The sequence below is a fragment of the Micromys minutus genome, assembly GCF_963924665.1.
Source record: "Micromys minutus genome assembly, chromosome: 1".
Taxonomy (NCBI): domain Eukaryota; kingdom Metazoa; phylum Chordata; class Mammalia; order Rodentia; family Muridae; genus Micromys; species Micromys minutus.
This window is the reverse complement of record NC_137969.1, coordinates 122,140,354-122,154,534: the sequence shown is the minus strand read 5'-3', so window position 1 is coordinate 122,154,534 and position 14,181 is coordinate 122,140,354. Positions and strand designations below refer to the sequence as shown.

Here is a 14,181-nt window from a genome sequence, read left to right as displayed (position 1 = left end):
ACAGTATAGCCCTATCGCGGGTGAACTGAAAATCTACAAGAAAAACATCCACTGGCTTGAAAATTATAAAACATAATTCTCAATAACCCAAAAGCTAAAGGATACATAATTATAATGCAACTTTACAAATAAACATGCAAAAGGAAGCATTGAACACTAAATCATGAATAAAATAGCAAGGAGATTTTGAGTATCAAATGTTCAAGTTATAAAAATGATCTACACCTTAAAGATTTTAAAAATAGAAATAAGCATAATATATACTTTAAAACAAAGGTAGAATGAAGAAAATCATAAATGAATTAAGCAAAATAGCATACAACAGAAAATAAGACCAACTAAGCAAAGAACGGTTTATTTATGAGGGCAACTTTGTTGAAAATATTAAAAGCAAAACCAAACCATATCACCAGTCAGAGTAGTGAGGAGGAACACACACTGAGACCGCATCAAGCCTATAAAGAGACCTTGACAGCTTACACTGTGGATGTGCAAATGCTGGAGGAATGTAACTTTGTTAAAGTCTAACTTTGGTGTGAGGAGGGAAATTCCAATTGAGAGGAAATATTTCTTAGTGAGTTTATGACACCAAAAGCGGGCAAGGTAGGTCGGTGAGGTGAATGCTGCTTGTTAACCCCACGTATCTGCACAAATGCAAAAATTTCAAACACAATATAGAAAAGCAAATCCAGTAACATATGAAAAAGCAATTAAGAGATATGGGTTATGACATGCTGCAATATATAGGTAAACCTTGAAAATACTGTCAGTGCAAGATGCCAGAGAAAAAGACTCTGCATGGTCAATGTATATATACTGTCCAGAATAGAAAAAAACCCTGGAGAGAAAACACAATAGAGATTGCCGAAGAGGGAGAAACTGCTGGGGTATGACTTCTTTGTAAAAAGATGAAAATGTTTCAGAATTAGACCGTGGTGATAGTCATACAACATTGTGAATATACTAAAGTCAGATAGCCCTTTATTTTGTATTGAATTAGTTCAAATTATTACAAAGAAACTATCTCAAAATTAAATCTTCAAAGCATAAAGGAAAAAACAATGTATACTCATCTCTTAAAAATAACATTTTTAAATTCAAGACAAGCAACCAAACAGAAAGTAGGGGAGGAGACTGAAATGCCTGTGATTTTTCCATCACTATGCCCTCCTACTCTCTAGTGCTCTAGAAACTACAAGTCCTTGCCCTCAGCAGACACATGGCTAAGAGTGCCAATTCCCAGGGTCTTTTCTAGTTTAAAATATTAGCGTTTTATTACAACTGACAACATAAGACAACTGGAAATTCCTTGGCTGTTCATTATAAAATATAAATCTCCACCTCTTCATAAAACCAAGGATAAGGCCCATCAAGATGGCTGACTGGTTGTAGGCACTTGCTGAAGACCTGATGATGTGAGTTTAATCCCTGGAGCAGGAAGGAGAGAACTTGTTCTAGAGAGATCATCTCTGACCTCCACACAGAGACATATGGGTGGGTGCACACATCATATGCACATAGGCACACACACAATAAGTAAGCTTTCTGAAATAATTATTTTAAACTACCAAAAACATTTACAGTGCATGTTATCAACTCTTAAGTGGACAAGTCAAAATCTAATCAGTTTTGTTTCATTCATCATTTCTAAAGGGAAAACTCTGGCTAAACTCTGGCTCTCTGCTGTAGAGTAAAAAGCTCGCTCAGAAAACCTTTAGGCCTTACCTTGCAAGTTCCTTCGGCTTGAACTTCCACCATGTATCTGGTTCCCGAAAAAGGACTTTATATTTATGCTTCTGAGACTACAGAAAAGGCAAAAAAGGATGGAAATGACTTTCCATGAAACTAAATGCAATTTTATAGACTATCATATTAAAAATGAAACAGCCTCAGGGGTGATCTGATCAGCAGCTGAGCTGATCAAGCATCTGCTCTCAGCTTTCTTTTAAAGAAACAGCAAGTGTTATTGCACAGTCTCAAGTAGCCTAGATTGGCCTTGAACTTGCTTGACAGAAAAGTTGAAATTACAGGCATGCACCACCACACCTGGGCCTTACTGAGATGAGAGGTTCTGACTCTTGTGAGAAACACACAAGCTGAGGAAGGGGATAAGTTCATTTTATAAGGCAGGAGATTCTAGTCAAAGAACAGGAGGTTGTGCAGGCTGGGTCTGAGCATCAGGAACACAAACACAAAAGCAGAAAATAAAGACAGAAGACTCAGGGGGGTTACAGCTAAAACCCAGGCCTCTGGCTGCTCTCTCCCTCATATCTATAACAAAACCACCTCTTCACCACACCCAGGGGTGCTCAGGTCCTCCATGGGTAGAATGTAAAACTTGCTGCCAACAACTGCTAACTCCACGTTTCAGAGTTCTAGTGTGACTACACTAGTCATCAACTTCTGCACGCTCACACGTCCTTCCTCGAATCCGGCTCAGGCATCAAAATCTTTCTCTTCAATTAACTCCAGAACACTTATTTGCCAGCAGCATTCTATGTTCCAAACACCAGCTATTTCCCATATGTCCTTTGTTTACCCCAGGCGATGGTGGGGTACCATCCCTCAGGAGGCAGGGCCTGCATCACCCCACCCCTCAGAGCCCCCTGACAGAGCCCTGACTCCCTCCCCTACTTTCTCCACTCTGTATGCTTTCCTTTGTTCTATCAAGCAGGCAGCAGGCTGCTTGGTTTTTGTTTGTTTGTTTGTTTGTTTTATTTTGTTTTGTTTTGCAATGTTAGCTGGACCTTCCCTTTCATGCACACCTCTGCTAAAAATGCAAGGCCTGAGATGTGGTCTTTGATCTAACTTAACACTTTTGGCCTAACCTCATCTCCTTTATCCAAGTCTATATGATAAAATAATGAGTCTGACACTCTGTGAGAAGCAGGATTCTCCTATTTGTTTCTGAGTAAAGTTAGAAGAGCCAAGAAATCAATACTGGAAAAATAGTTTTATATTTTCAATCATATAAGAAAAAAAGAGCTGGATATAGCAAAGCATGTCTGTAATTCCAGCACTCAAGAGGCTAAAATAGACATATGAGATCAAGAGTTCAAGGCCAGCCTGGGTTATGAAGTTATATCCTAGCTTTGAAAAAAAGAAAGAAAATATTACAGACAACAAAAGAGTTGGAACCCTTTATTTTCTACTTAGGAAAGTATTGGTGCTAGGAGAGAGCTCAGCAGTTAAGAGACTGGCTGTCTTGCTTGGGTCAGTTCAGTGCCCACAGGACAGCTCACAAGCACTTCCAACTCCAATGTCTGCCTCTGTGGACTGCTGTGAGCAGATGATGCATATGAACTTATGCAAGCACACACACACGCGCACACGAAAATAAGACAGCATCACACACAAAACTCTGAGAGAACAAGAAACCATGTGAAGATGTACAGAGCCATCCTATAGGACCCAGACGGCCTGCCCCAGTGTGGAGTATTTTAGTGGATGCTTGGAAAGCAAAGCAGATTCCAAGTTCTGATGAACTAAAATAAAATCAATGGCTTCTGTAGTAAAATACATGGGGAGTGGGGTGAGATGGATTTCTCTGTATGTAGCCCTGGCTCTCCTGGAACAACCTATGGCTCTGAACTCACAGAAATCAACCTGCCTCTGCTTCCCCAGCTCTGGAATTAAAAGTGTATTCTTTTTTCCCAGAAAGATAAAGAATTATACTTAAAAAATAGTTGAAGTGCAGTAAATGTGATGGCTAATGCTATGCTTTAAGTTTACTGTTCTTAAGAGACCTAAAAAACAAAATATCTCTAACCCTGTATGCCTTACTTGCCTAAATAAGTATGAGATGCGGGGAGCTATTGTTCATATAAGATAACAAACCACCTGTGTCTGCTCCTCTAAACAAGCTTGGTTTCCCCAAATGTACAGGATGTGTGTTGATCTCATGGAGGCAGGATGTATGTGTGCTTGCTTCTGAGTGCAAGAAGGCAGGAAGTACATAGCCTTTTGAGTTTTGCCTTTATAAGCCCACCTAATATAATTTAGAGCAATGCTCTGTGCATGAGTCTTGGGTATGGAACTGGCCAGTGTCCATGGTTCTGGACAATATTTAATAAAGCTTCTATTTGTTAAAACTTATCGTGAGACTGGTCAATCTGAGTGATCCCAGATCCATAACATTAGTTTAAAAAAAAAAGAGAGAGAGATGAACAACAGCTTGGACATGCTAAGGACATAAAGAATCAACATGCATTCAACTAAGAAAGCATAAATGCTGCTTCCATGTGCACAGCATATGCCAGTAATGGAAGACACACCACACACACACACATGTTATTATATACCAAGCACAGGGATACACCAGAAGATTCAATGGTAGAAAAAACAAGGGTCCTGCAGTCAAGAATAAAACTTGGCTTAAGGTCAAATCCAGCCCAACAGCCATTACTGATACAGCCTCGGAACTAAAGAAATCGTTCTCATATAAAGAGGAGAGAAAAGAGGAGGAGAGGGAAGAGGACTGGAGGGAAGGGAGGAAAGAAGGTGACATTTGAGCATCCTCATTTTACAGCTGAGTAGACACAGCTTTAGGGAAAAGCTCAGGCATGCTTCTCACTTCACTGAAGACCAGAGGAAATGCAGTTCAAGGCAAACCAAGATACTCTCTCAATTGCTAGAGGTTCACTTGTGAAATCGACATCCTTTCAATGACCCCAGACTCAGTATTATAAACTGATGGTACCAACCAAAGCAACATATGGCTTCATTTCCCACGCTTGGAGGTTTGTATTATCTATGATTACTGGAGAAACCTTCTTCTCAAATGCTTCTTTCGCTGAAAAACACAAAAGAACATAATTTTGTCAACATTAAATAAAGGGCAGGCTGGTGGTAAAACATTGGGAGTTAGACTCCTGGCAGGCTGATAAGACAGAGAACAAGGCTAAGTACTAAGGGTGGTAAATTTCCAAGATGGCCAGCTTCTTCTTTACCCTCCAACTTAAGACAAAAGCCTGGCAGCTTAAAACAAAGACCTTGTAGGGAGGGGAAGAGAAGAAAAGAGAGGGGAGGAGAGGGGAGGAGAAGAGAGGGGGAAGGAAAGCAGAGGGGAGGGAAAAGGAAAGGGAGGGGAGGGGAGGAAAGGGGAGTGAAAGAAAGGAAACAAAAAACTAGAGCTTACCTGACAACTATAATTGTCATTAGCTATTGAGAAACTAGTAGAACAGATTTAGTTCTTACAGGATCCCTGCTGATTAAATAAAACCTAAATACTGTCATATATTCTAATCCTCTTACAAAAATTAACTTTAAAACATCTTCCCTCTACCTACCTGTGTGCACACACAGGGAGTAAGACATCAAAATCAAATTTTTATCTTTTTATTTTTTTTTCTGAGCTAGGGTCTTACTATGTAGAGCTGGCAGTCCTGAACTCTCTATGTAGATCAAGTCAGCCTGAAACTCAGAGACCCTTCTTGTCTCTGCCTCCCCAGCACTACAATTACAAACACACACTGCCATGTCTGATTTTTATGTGGGTGCTGGGAACTGGACACATGTCCCTGTACCTCAAAGGTAACTTTTAATTCTCACTGCTTCCTGAGTAAGGTAAGAATTACAATTTTTTTAAATAAATAAATAAATAAAACAAAACAGGGTTTCTCTATATAGCCCTGGCTGTCCTGGGACTCACTCTGTAGATCAGGTTGAGCAAGCTCAATCTACCTGTCTCTGTCTCCTGGTTTGCTGAGATTCTCTAGGACCATTCTTCATGGCTGGGGCCAGTCATAGTCAGCAGCAGCTCATCTGTGTAGCATGTTTAAGGACCACAAAACACAAGTGAACAAAGTTCTCCATGTCTCAGAACACAGCTGCTACAGAAGACATTCCTCTCGAGACACGGTAAGACCATGCAGACCTCAAAGCTGCTCTTACCTCGATTCTGGTTCCACTCGTGGGCTTCCCCTAAGTACTTTACGTCAAACTGGTACTGTCCATTTATATAAAAATAATCATCAGTGCTGAGGATGACACCACCTGGGTTATCCTCCTGAAGAGTCCTATGAATGACAAAAAGAATTATTTCCATTTATTTTCTTTCCAAAATTTTCTCTTCTTTTGTAGTCATAATTCAAATAAGAATTCGAGTGATAGTATTAAAAGAAGTGATAAAATTCAAACAAATTGCACTGAAAATTCTCTAAGCAAAAAGTTCAACTCTTCAAAAGAACTTATCCAAGATAGGTTATTTTGCTTTATACAAATTATTCAGAAACAGCTTTGTTTTGTTTTATGAAGTAGTCTCATACAGCCCGAGCTGGCTTCAAACTTACTATCTAACCCAGGATGGCTTTAAACTCTTGATCTTTCAACCTTCATTTCTCAAGGGCTGAGACTACAGGTATGATTGCCATACCTGGTGCTCTTTTCTTTTTAAATAACTCATGCATCTGAGCTATCTTTAAATAAGATTATAATCATAGACCAGGGAGCCTGTTAATGCTCAAGTACAGCTAAGTCACTTGTCACGTACGCATGAAGGATGCGCAGAGCTCCAGGACCTGTGTAAAAATGCTGTGTGGGTACAGAAGCCCACCAGAAATCCCAGTGGAAGGTGGAACAGATTACAAATTTACACTCTTTAAAAAAGATATCCATCCATGACCTTTCCAATAAATCTAAAAGCCTTGTTTATACATCAGATTTTCCTCACATCACATGATAAGCTAGTGTTATGGACCATACTCAGCTCATGTCTATAGAACCTTGTATTTCCATTAAAAAGATGGCTATTTTGTGGTAAAACCTGCATTTGGCTTTTACTCTAAGGCCCCTGAAACCTAGCCCTACATATCTATTACCTTCTAAAGCACTGCTTTCATTCCCACTAATTTTACAACACTAATGCTGTAACTCACATGATTTTATATTGCTTGCTGTAACTGGAGCTATAGTTCAATTGGTAGAGTACATTTCTACCATGCACAGGCCCAGGGTTTGATCATTATTTTTTTTAAGATTTATTTATTATTATTATTCGAGTACACTGTCAACTGTCTTCAGACACAACTGAAGGGGAATCAGACCCCTGGATGGTTGTGAGCCACCATGTGGTTGCTGGGAATTGAACTCTGGAAGAGCAGTCAGTGCTATTAACCACTGAGCCATCTCTCTAGCCTGGGTTTGATCACTATTACTACATAAATCAGCTATGGTGGCACACACTCGTAATTCCAGCATTTGGTGGTTTAGAGGCAGGGGGTACAGAAAATGCATAGACCTGGCTACAAATTCAGGAAGAAAAATGCAAATAAATACATCTTAAAATGTAATGGCCAGAGGCTCTAAAGAGAAACTATTCTTGTAAAAAACACCCGTGAAGCAGTGCAGGGGTCTTCTAACCCTGACTCTGGTCTCCCATATCAAAGCAGTAACAACTGGCTTGACACGAAAACATAAACAAAGCTTTGGGCCATGAGTAGTAACATACACCCTTAATCCCAGCACTCTAGGGCAAAGAGAATGGCCAGCCTGGTCTATATATATTAAGGTCTAGGATAGCCAGGCTATGCAGTGAGACTCTGTCTCAAAACATCAAAAATAAACAAATGGTTTGAAACCGTTAGTTCTGTAATTATTACTATTCATCTCTCTTCCTTATAACTATGTTTCTTTTGTTCATTTGTTCTCTGTGATTTGAGACAGGGTTTCCCTGTAGAGTCCTGGCTGTCCTAGAACTCAAGAATCTGCCTGTCTCTGTCTTCCCAGCGCTGGTATTAAAGGCACATACCACCAAGCCCAGTTACCATGCCTCTAAAAGCACTATTTAACAATATACTTTAATTCTCCACTTCTAGTCATCAGTTGAATTCATGTATTCACCATTTTCTTTTTCTGAATTCAATCAACTGTGGATCTGATTTTTCTTATTTTCAAGTATGGCTTTTACACTCTATAAACAAGGTTGACCTCATATCTCTCCTAATCAAGTTGGCTCACGTCTACAGAAAGTATTTCACAGTCTCAGATATCTTGAAACTATCTCTAATTTTTTTCTACTTGTCTGTCAAAACTGTGTGAGAAAAAAGAATTCAACAAAAACGTTCAGTGAATAGTATTATTTAAAAGATCACAAAAATATTTGAGTTATTATTAACCCTGTGTTAAGCAGTTATTAACTGTGTATTCTGGATATTCACATTAGCTATACAAATCCATGCACTATACTTTCTAACAAATGTCAATGAAACTTCCTACCTTGCCAGAAAGGATTTCCCTGAGCCCGGCAGCCCTCTGAGTAGGACGAGGACCAAGCCTACGTAGGAGGTGGTCTTCTTTCTCGCAGCCTGTGACACTGGAGCCTCCTGCACCTGGTAAGCACTTGCCCCCTCACTGCCTCTCCACACTTTTGTTGGGGAGTTGTGGGAGATGATTGGGGGTTGGAACGTGTAGTTGACAGGTCTCCAGTGTGCAGCTGTGGTCACAACAGGGGCTACAAAGCCATGGTTCCCTTGAAAGAGATCAAAAGCAGGGATCATCGGGTTCCACATTGGCGGAGGTGGTGGGGGCGGAAGGAGCAAAGGGAGAGGAGTAAGCACCGGGCAGTAATTCATGTCCTTCCCCTTCGATGGCAGCTCAGGGTGTTTGTGAGGCTTGAAACTGAACCCTTCAGAGGGCACAAAAACATCAGGCGCAGAAGTAGACTTCTGATTCCCATCTGTACCTGGTAAATCAGATCCTGAATTGTGCAGGGGGCGATTTGAAGGAACCTGAGGTTCACTGTTGTTCAAATCTACAAGGGCTGAAGAATGTTGCACACTAGGACACTCCGATTCTAAATGATCTTTTTGTCTTTGGCTAAGATTGCCACAACCCATAACAGAGTCATTTGTTGGATTTGCAGAGCTACTGAGAGGAGTGTCTTCTGGGTAGCCCTCTTCCAATGCCAATGTGCCACTCTGTGTACAGCTTTCAGGCTCACTCAAAACTGAATGTGAAGTCAGTGAGTTTGAACCTAGTAAAGAAGCAGAACTCTTGAGAATTTCGGTGTTTGAGCCCGTATTTTGTACAGAAAGAAGGGAAGTCATACCACTTGAATCCGAATTTATAAAAGTGGAAGAGTCATGAAAACTATTAGCATCTTGCAGAGGTGAGAATGGGTACACCTGATCATTAGGTGGAGAGTTCAATTTCTCAAAAGCATTCTGTATTAAGGAATCCAAGTCTTCAGTTAACTGCATATCCAAAAACGAATCCAGTTTTGAATCTTCGCTCTCGTCTTCAGGACGGCACGTCTCCATTTCTGCACTTCCTGATGCAACTGGCTTGTTCTCACGAGCAACAGAAGTTTGTGAAGAGGATGCTTCCATCTTGGCATTAGTGGCAGATAATTCTAACAGACAATCCATGGCATTTTCAACTGCATGAGAACAATAATAACAGTAACAACAACAATAATAAAAAAAGAATGTGTGTGTGTGTGTGTGTGTGTGTGTGTGTGTATTACACACTGAAAATGTACCAGTATCTAGTCATCTTTTAAAAATTAACACTACTCTAATACATCAAAATCCACACTAGAGAAGTATTAATGATGGAGCCATGGAATGATATTCTTTTAATGTAATAAACCACTGTCAAGTACAAATTTAACAGTTTAATGAGTATACATATAGACTGTATATGTTAGGGTCATATATAAAGATCCTGAAGTCAGTTGATATATTCAACAATTATTTATCTATTAGATGTCCTTTTAGGGATCAAGTATGTTAAGTAGGTATTCTCTTAGCAAACATGCTCATTTATACAGTCCACACCACGTATTTCACAGTATGAAAAATATATGCATCAGAAATGTACACACAAAAATGAAGATAAATTTTTGATATAAAGGATTTTGTAAAGTTTAAATCAAATATAAAGACATGTACATTAAAATATAATTACTTCATAATATAAATTAAACAATGTATAATTTCTAATAATGTGCAAATGCTACAGTGATGGAAAAGAAAATAGGAAAAGATTCCACATAAAGTAATATATGATCCGGGACTAAAAAAATTAAAAATAAAGTTGCCAAACAGGACAAAAGATAAAGCCAAGCTTGAAAATACAAAACCACCTTTAATCCCAGCACATGAGAGGCTGAAGCAGGTGGATCTCCGAGTTAAAGCATTCAGAGAAGTTGGTTGGAGAGTTAGCTTACAGGGTTCTGCATGATGGATAGAAGGAAGGAAAAACTGGGAGACTGAATGAAACTGAGAGGGTCCAAGATATCACACTTTAGTCTCTAAGGGAATGTAAAGGGAGGAAAACTGACAACCACAGAATTTGGGCTAGGAGCATTACACGGATGGTCTCACTGTATCCTCAAGTAATACTATGAGATCAATCATCACAGAAAACAAAAGAAAATGAAGCTCAAAAAAAAAATATAGGAACTGGACCCAAGTCCCACAGTGACAGGGCCAGTGTGTCTGACTCCAATGCTGAGCTCTGGTTGTAACACAGAGAGCCATTAGGTCTTCCAGCATGTAAGAGCAAGGGATGCTGATCAGTGGCTTGGCGCTTTGCCTAACATGCTTGAGACCCTGAATCTGATCATCAGCATCACAAGAAAACAAAGTAATTCTTAAGCATTTAAAATTTGAATGCCTTTTTTTTTAACTTACTTTCTATTTTGTACTGTTTTTGTTTTAAGAAAGATAAACATGGAGAAAAAGCACAGCACTGTTGGACACAGCTCTGTTCTGGAGTCAAAACACCATCATTTAATTATCTACTTGCTTGGTATGATTCCCTAAGCAGATCTTCTTGTTTGTAATATGGGGATACTAAAAACACCTACCTCAGAGGTTGTTGTGAGGTAAATGAGATAATCCATGAGAAGTGCCGTGCACAAGGACTGGCACCTAGTAAGACCCAGTTAACGGTCCCTTAAGAGAAAAAAAAAGAGGGGTTGGAGGACAAGCCTGGCAGAGGTCAGTCAGGAGAGCCAAACAGAACTGCAGAGGCAGGAATCCCTAAACACTGAAACACAGTAAAGGGAAAAACACAAACAGAAGGGGAAAAACTACATAGCAGAAAAACCTGAAGTGATCAACTAAAGAACTAGCATATTTATAATGAAAAGCAGTATAAGTAAAAATACCAGAATACATAGATAATTATCATAAAAAGGAAGTCTTAAACAGATTGTGGGGGGGAACTATGCATAAAAACAACCTTAAAAACTGAATACTTTATAAAATAGAAGAAAAATTCAAATATAAAAATATTCAACATTATTCTCTATTATAAAAAGAATAGGCACAATTTATTTCTATTAAAATGTTAAAATTCCCAATGCTGAGAGGCTGTGGGTATTACAAAAGACATACTTCCTTGGTAGGTAAACTACAGAGTGTTTTCAAGGCTAGAAAACTATTCTTAACCTGTGCTGCAGAAAAGCTTTGGGACTAAGAAGAAAAGCCAGAAGAACATGGCCACTTCCAGTGCAATGTTCCTTCTCTGCACTCATGAGAAGCTGCACTGAAACAACTGCACTAGATCAACTCCCTGGAGCATTGGGACACACCGGAGAGAAGCAGACAGCATGTTACACAGAAGTACATAAGAGCACTGACAACAGCTTCACTGTGCACATTTAAACAGCAGAATGTATGTTTTAGTGCCATCAATGCTTTTATTCAAACTAGCCATTACATCAAGTATTACAAAGAAGGTATACGGAAGATCCTGAAAAACAGAAATAAGTGTGTTAGACTATATAGTTGTCACTCCCACTGCTTTATACACATGTTCAACAGATCACTTCTATCTCTGAGCACCAGCTTCAGTACTGAAACCTGGGAGTATAGCATGACAGGACAGAAATGCTTACACACAGCTCACACAATGACTGAGATCATAGCTTATCCAGCATTATCCAGACATTCAAATCTAGAATGATTTTAACTTATAATAACCATAGCCAAAAACTATACTAACCAGGTGAGAATTCACCCAGGCACCTTAAGAGTTCTTTTTGCCTGCAAGCATACTTCTAAACAATTTATTACAGGTTATTTATAGCATACTATGCTGAAGTCTTTACCAAAATCAAACAAAATACATTTTCTTTTTTTTTTTCAAAATAAATTTTCAATCCTCCCCAAAAAAAGTCCTGCCCAGTAAGATACATACTATTGTTTTTTTCATTAACAAGTTAGAAAAACAACTCAAAAATGTCAATAGCACCAACCTGTTTAGAGGAGATATAAGAGAATAAAATGTGGACTATTATTTATATTCATGTATCTTACACCTACAAGTGTACATTTCTTTATAGTAGAAACCATCTTTATCTTCCATATCCGCAGTGATACAACAGCACCTTTGTCCCTGGGAGGTACTTAACGTGATAAACAAAGTAACAGTATCATTGCTCTATATTGGTGTTCACTGTGGCACAGAATATGAGGTCTTCTTAGAAGATGCAAAGAGTCAAACTAAACTTTTCTCACCTTTAAAATCACATTCAGAAAGCATCAAATAAACTACATCAGGATCCAGAGCAGAAAACATCTCTGAGATACTGGTGAAGAGTTCTTCCTGATCAATTTCTGTCTCACACTCGGAAGGAAGAGTAGTGGTTGGCTCCTCATGACTAGCAACACGGGATACAATTTTCTGAGAGTTTGCAGTCTTCCGCAAAGAATTTCCCCCAAGATTTTTCCTTTTCCTTGGCATTCTTACTTCCAAACTAAAATATTTCCCTTTTTAAAAAAAATTTAAAGATTTTTGATATTTAAATCATAATTCAAAGGAAAATTGTATTAAAAATTCTTGAAAATCCAGTAGTAATAGAACCTAAAATAGAAAGCAAGTAAAAAAAAAAAAACTCAGGCTACATAATTAAATCTCCACTTCCAAAGTGGAGTGACATCTGTGTGTAACTCTAAGAAAGTACCATCAACTCTAGCAGCAAAGCCAAAAGCAAATCAGGGTATCTCCAAAACACTCCAGTTTTGTCAGGATTGAACATGTTAAAAATTAAGATAATACAACATATTTCAAAATAGTAAATATACTGTTTTAATAACATTATTAATTTTTACATAAAAGGACCCATAAACATCATCAGAATGCCTATTGAACACCTACATTCAGATACCTAATAGGCATCATAAACTTAACATGTCCAAGACTGAGCTCCTGACCACTCCCTTCAAAGCTGCTCTCCTGGGTCTTTCCATCTCAGCTAATGTAATAACCTTTGCCTCCTCTCACCCAAGTGGTAAGACAATTTGCCAATGCAATTCCTAAAGTGCAGACAGAATGTGATCACTCTGTATCCCCAACACTGCTATCAACCCAGACTTAAATGTACTAGGTCACACTAACCAATCACCTCACTTCTGCTCTTGCTCCTGCAGTGTACTTAGCAAACAGGCAGTGAGAGCTAATTCACAGGTCGGATGATACCTCCCTTCTCACTCAGGAGAAAGAGAACTTTAAAATAGCCTGTCGTCCAGACCACTGCCACCTTGGCACTGTCTCACCCTAACCACTCCCTTGCTCTGACCACTGAAGCACATTTAGCCTCCTGGCTCTTCTGCTCCTCCTTTAATGCTCTGCCGTGCTTCCACTGGCTCTTCTGTTCCTCCTTTAATGCTCTTCCGTGCTCCCGCTGGCCCTTCTGCTCCTCCTTTAATGCTCTGCCATGCTCCCACTGGGGACCCTTTACACTTTGCCTCCCTCTGCCTACTTTTCTACTTGGAAAAACAGATTTTCTCACCACCTTGTTATTACTCAAATATGATCACACTGTTAATCCAGCATAACAAAATCTTTCTTTTCTTTTTATTTCTTAGGGTCTCCTGTAGCCCAATTGACCTTGAACTCCCTGGGTATCCAAGAATGACTTTAAATTTCTGATCCTCCAGCTTTATGTGGTGCTGAGATCAAACCCAAGTTTCCTGAATGCTAGGCAAGCACCTTACTAACTGAGCTGGATCTCATGCTCCTCAAAGACATACCTCATGTCCTGCCTGGGTTTCTCCTTGAATGTTACCTCTAACAAAAACGTACAGTATTCACTTCTGTGGTTATTTAGCTATGTGTCTACTCCCCATATGCAGTAGGATGTAAGCTCCACAGGGCAGCCTCATGGACCTGGAGAAGATCACAGTCCACTTCTTTCTTTCTTTGGATACATCTAATAAATATCTCCAATTT

At 39.2% G+C, this 14,181-nt stretch overlaps 1 protein-coding gene across 1 annotated transcript in view; it reads right to left on the bottom strand.

Annotated features, from left to right (window-relative positions):
- The window catches only part of N4BP2 (NEDD4 binding protein 2), a gene marked incomplete at its 3' end in the record, with an annotated part of 35,926 nt that extends 23,227 nt beyond the window's left edge, over positions 1 to 12,699 (bottom strand). Inside the window, exons 1-5 of the mRNA XM_080908045.1 lie at positions 12,468 to 12,699; positions 8,215 to 9,376; positions 5,893 to 6,017; positions 4,704 to 4,792; positions 1,726 to 1,802 (exon numbers count right to left, since the gene is read on the bottom strand). Coding sequence (XP_080764171.1) covers positions 1,726 to 1,802; positions 4,704 to 4,792; positions 5,893 to 6,017; positions 8,215 to 9,376; positions 12,468 to 12,693 — 1,679 coding nt within the window. The 5' untranslated portion in view covers positions 12,694 to 12,699. The remainder of the gene's footprint in view (positions 1 to 1,725; positions 1,803 to 4,703; positions 4,793 to 5,892; positions 6,018 to 8,214; positions 9,377 to 12,467) is intronic.
- Between the last annotated feature and the right edge of the window lie 1,482 nt (positions 12,700 to 14,181).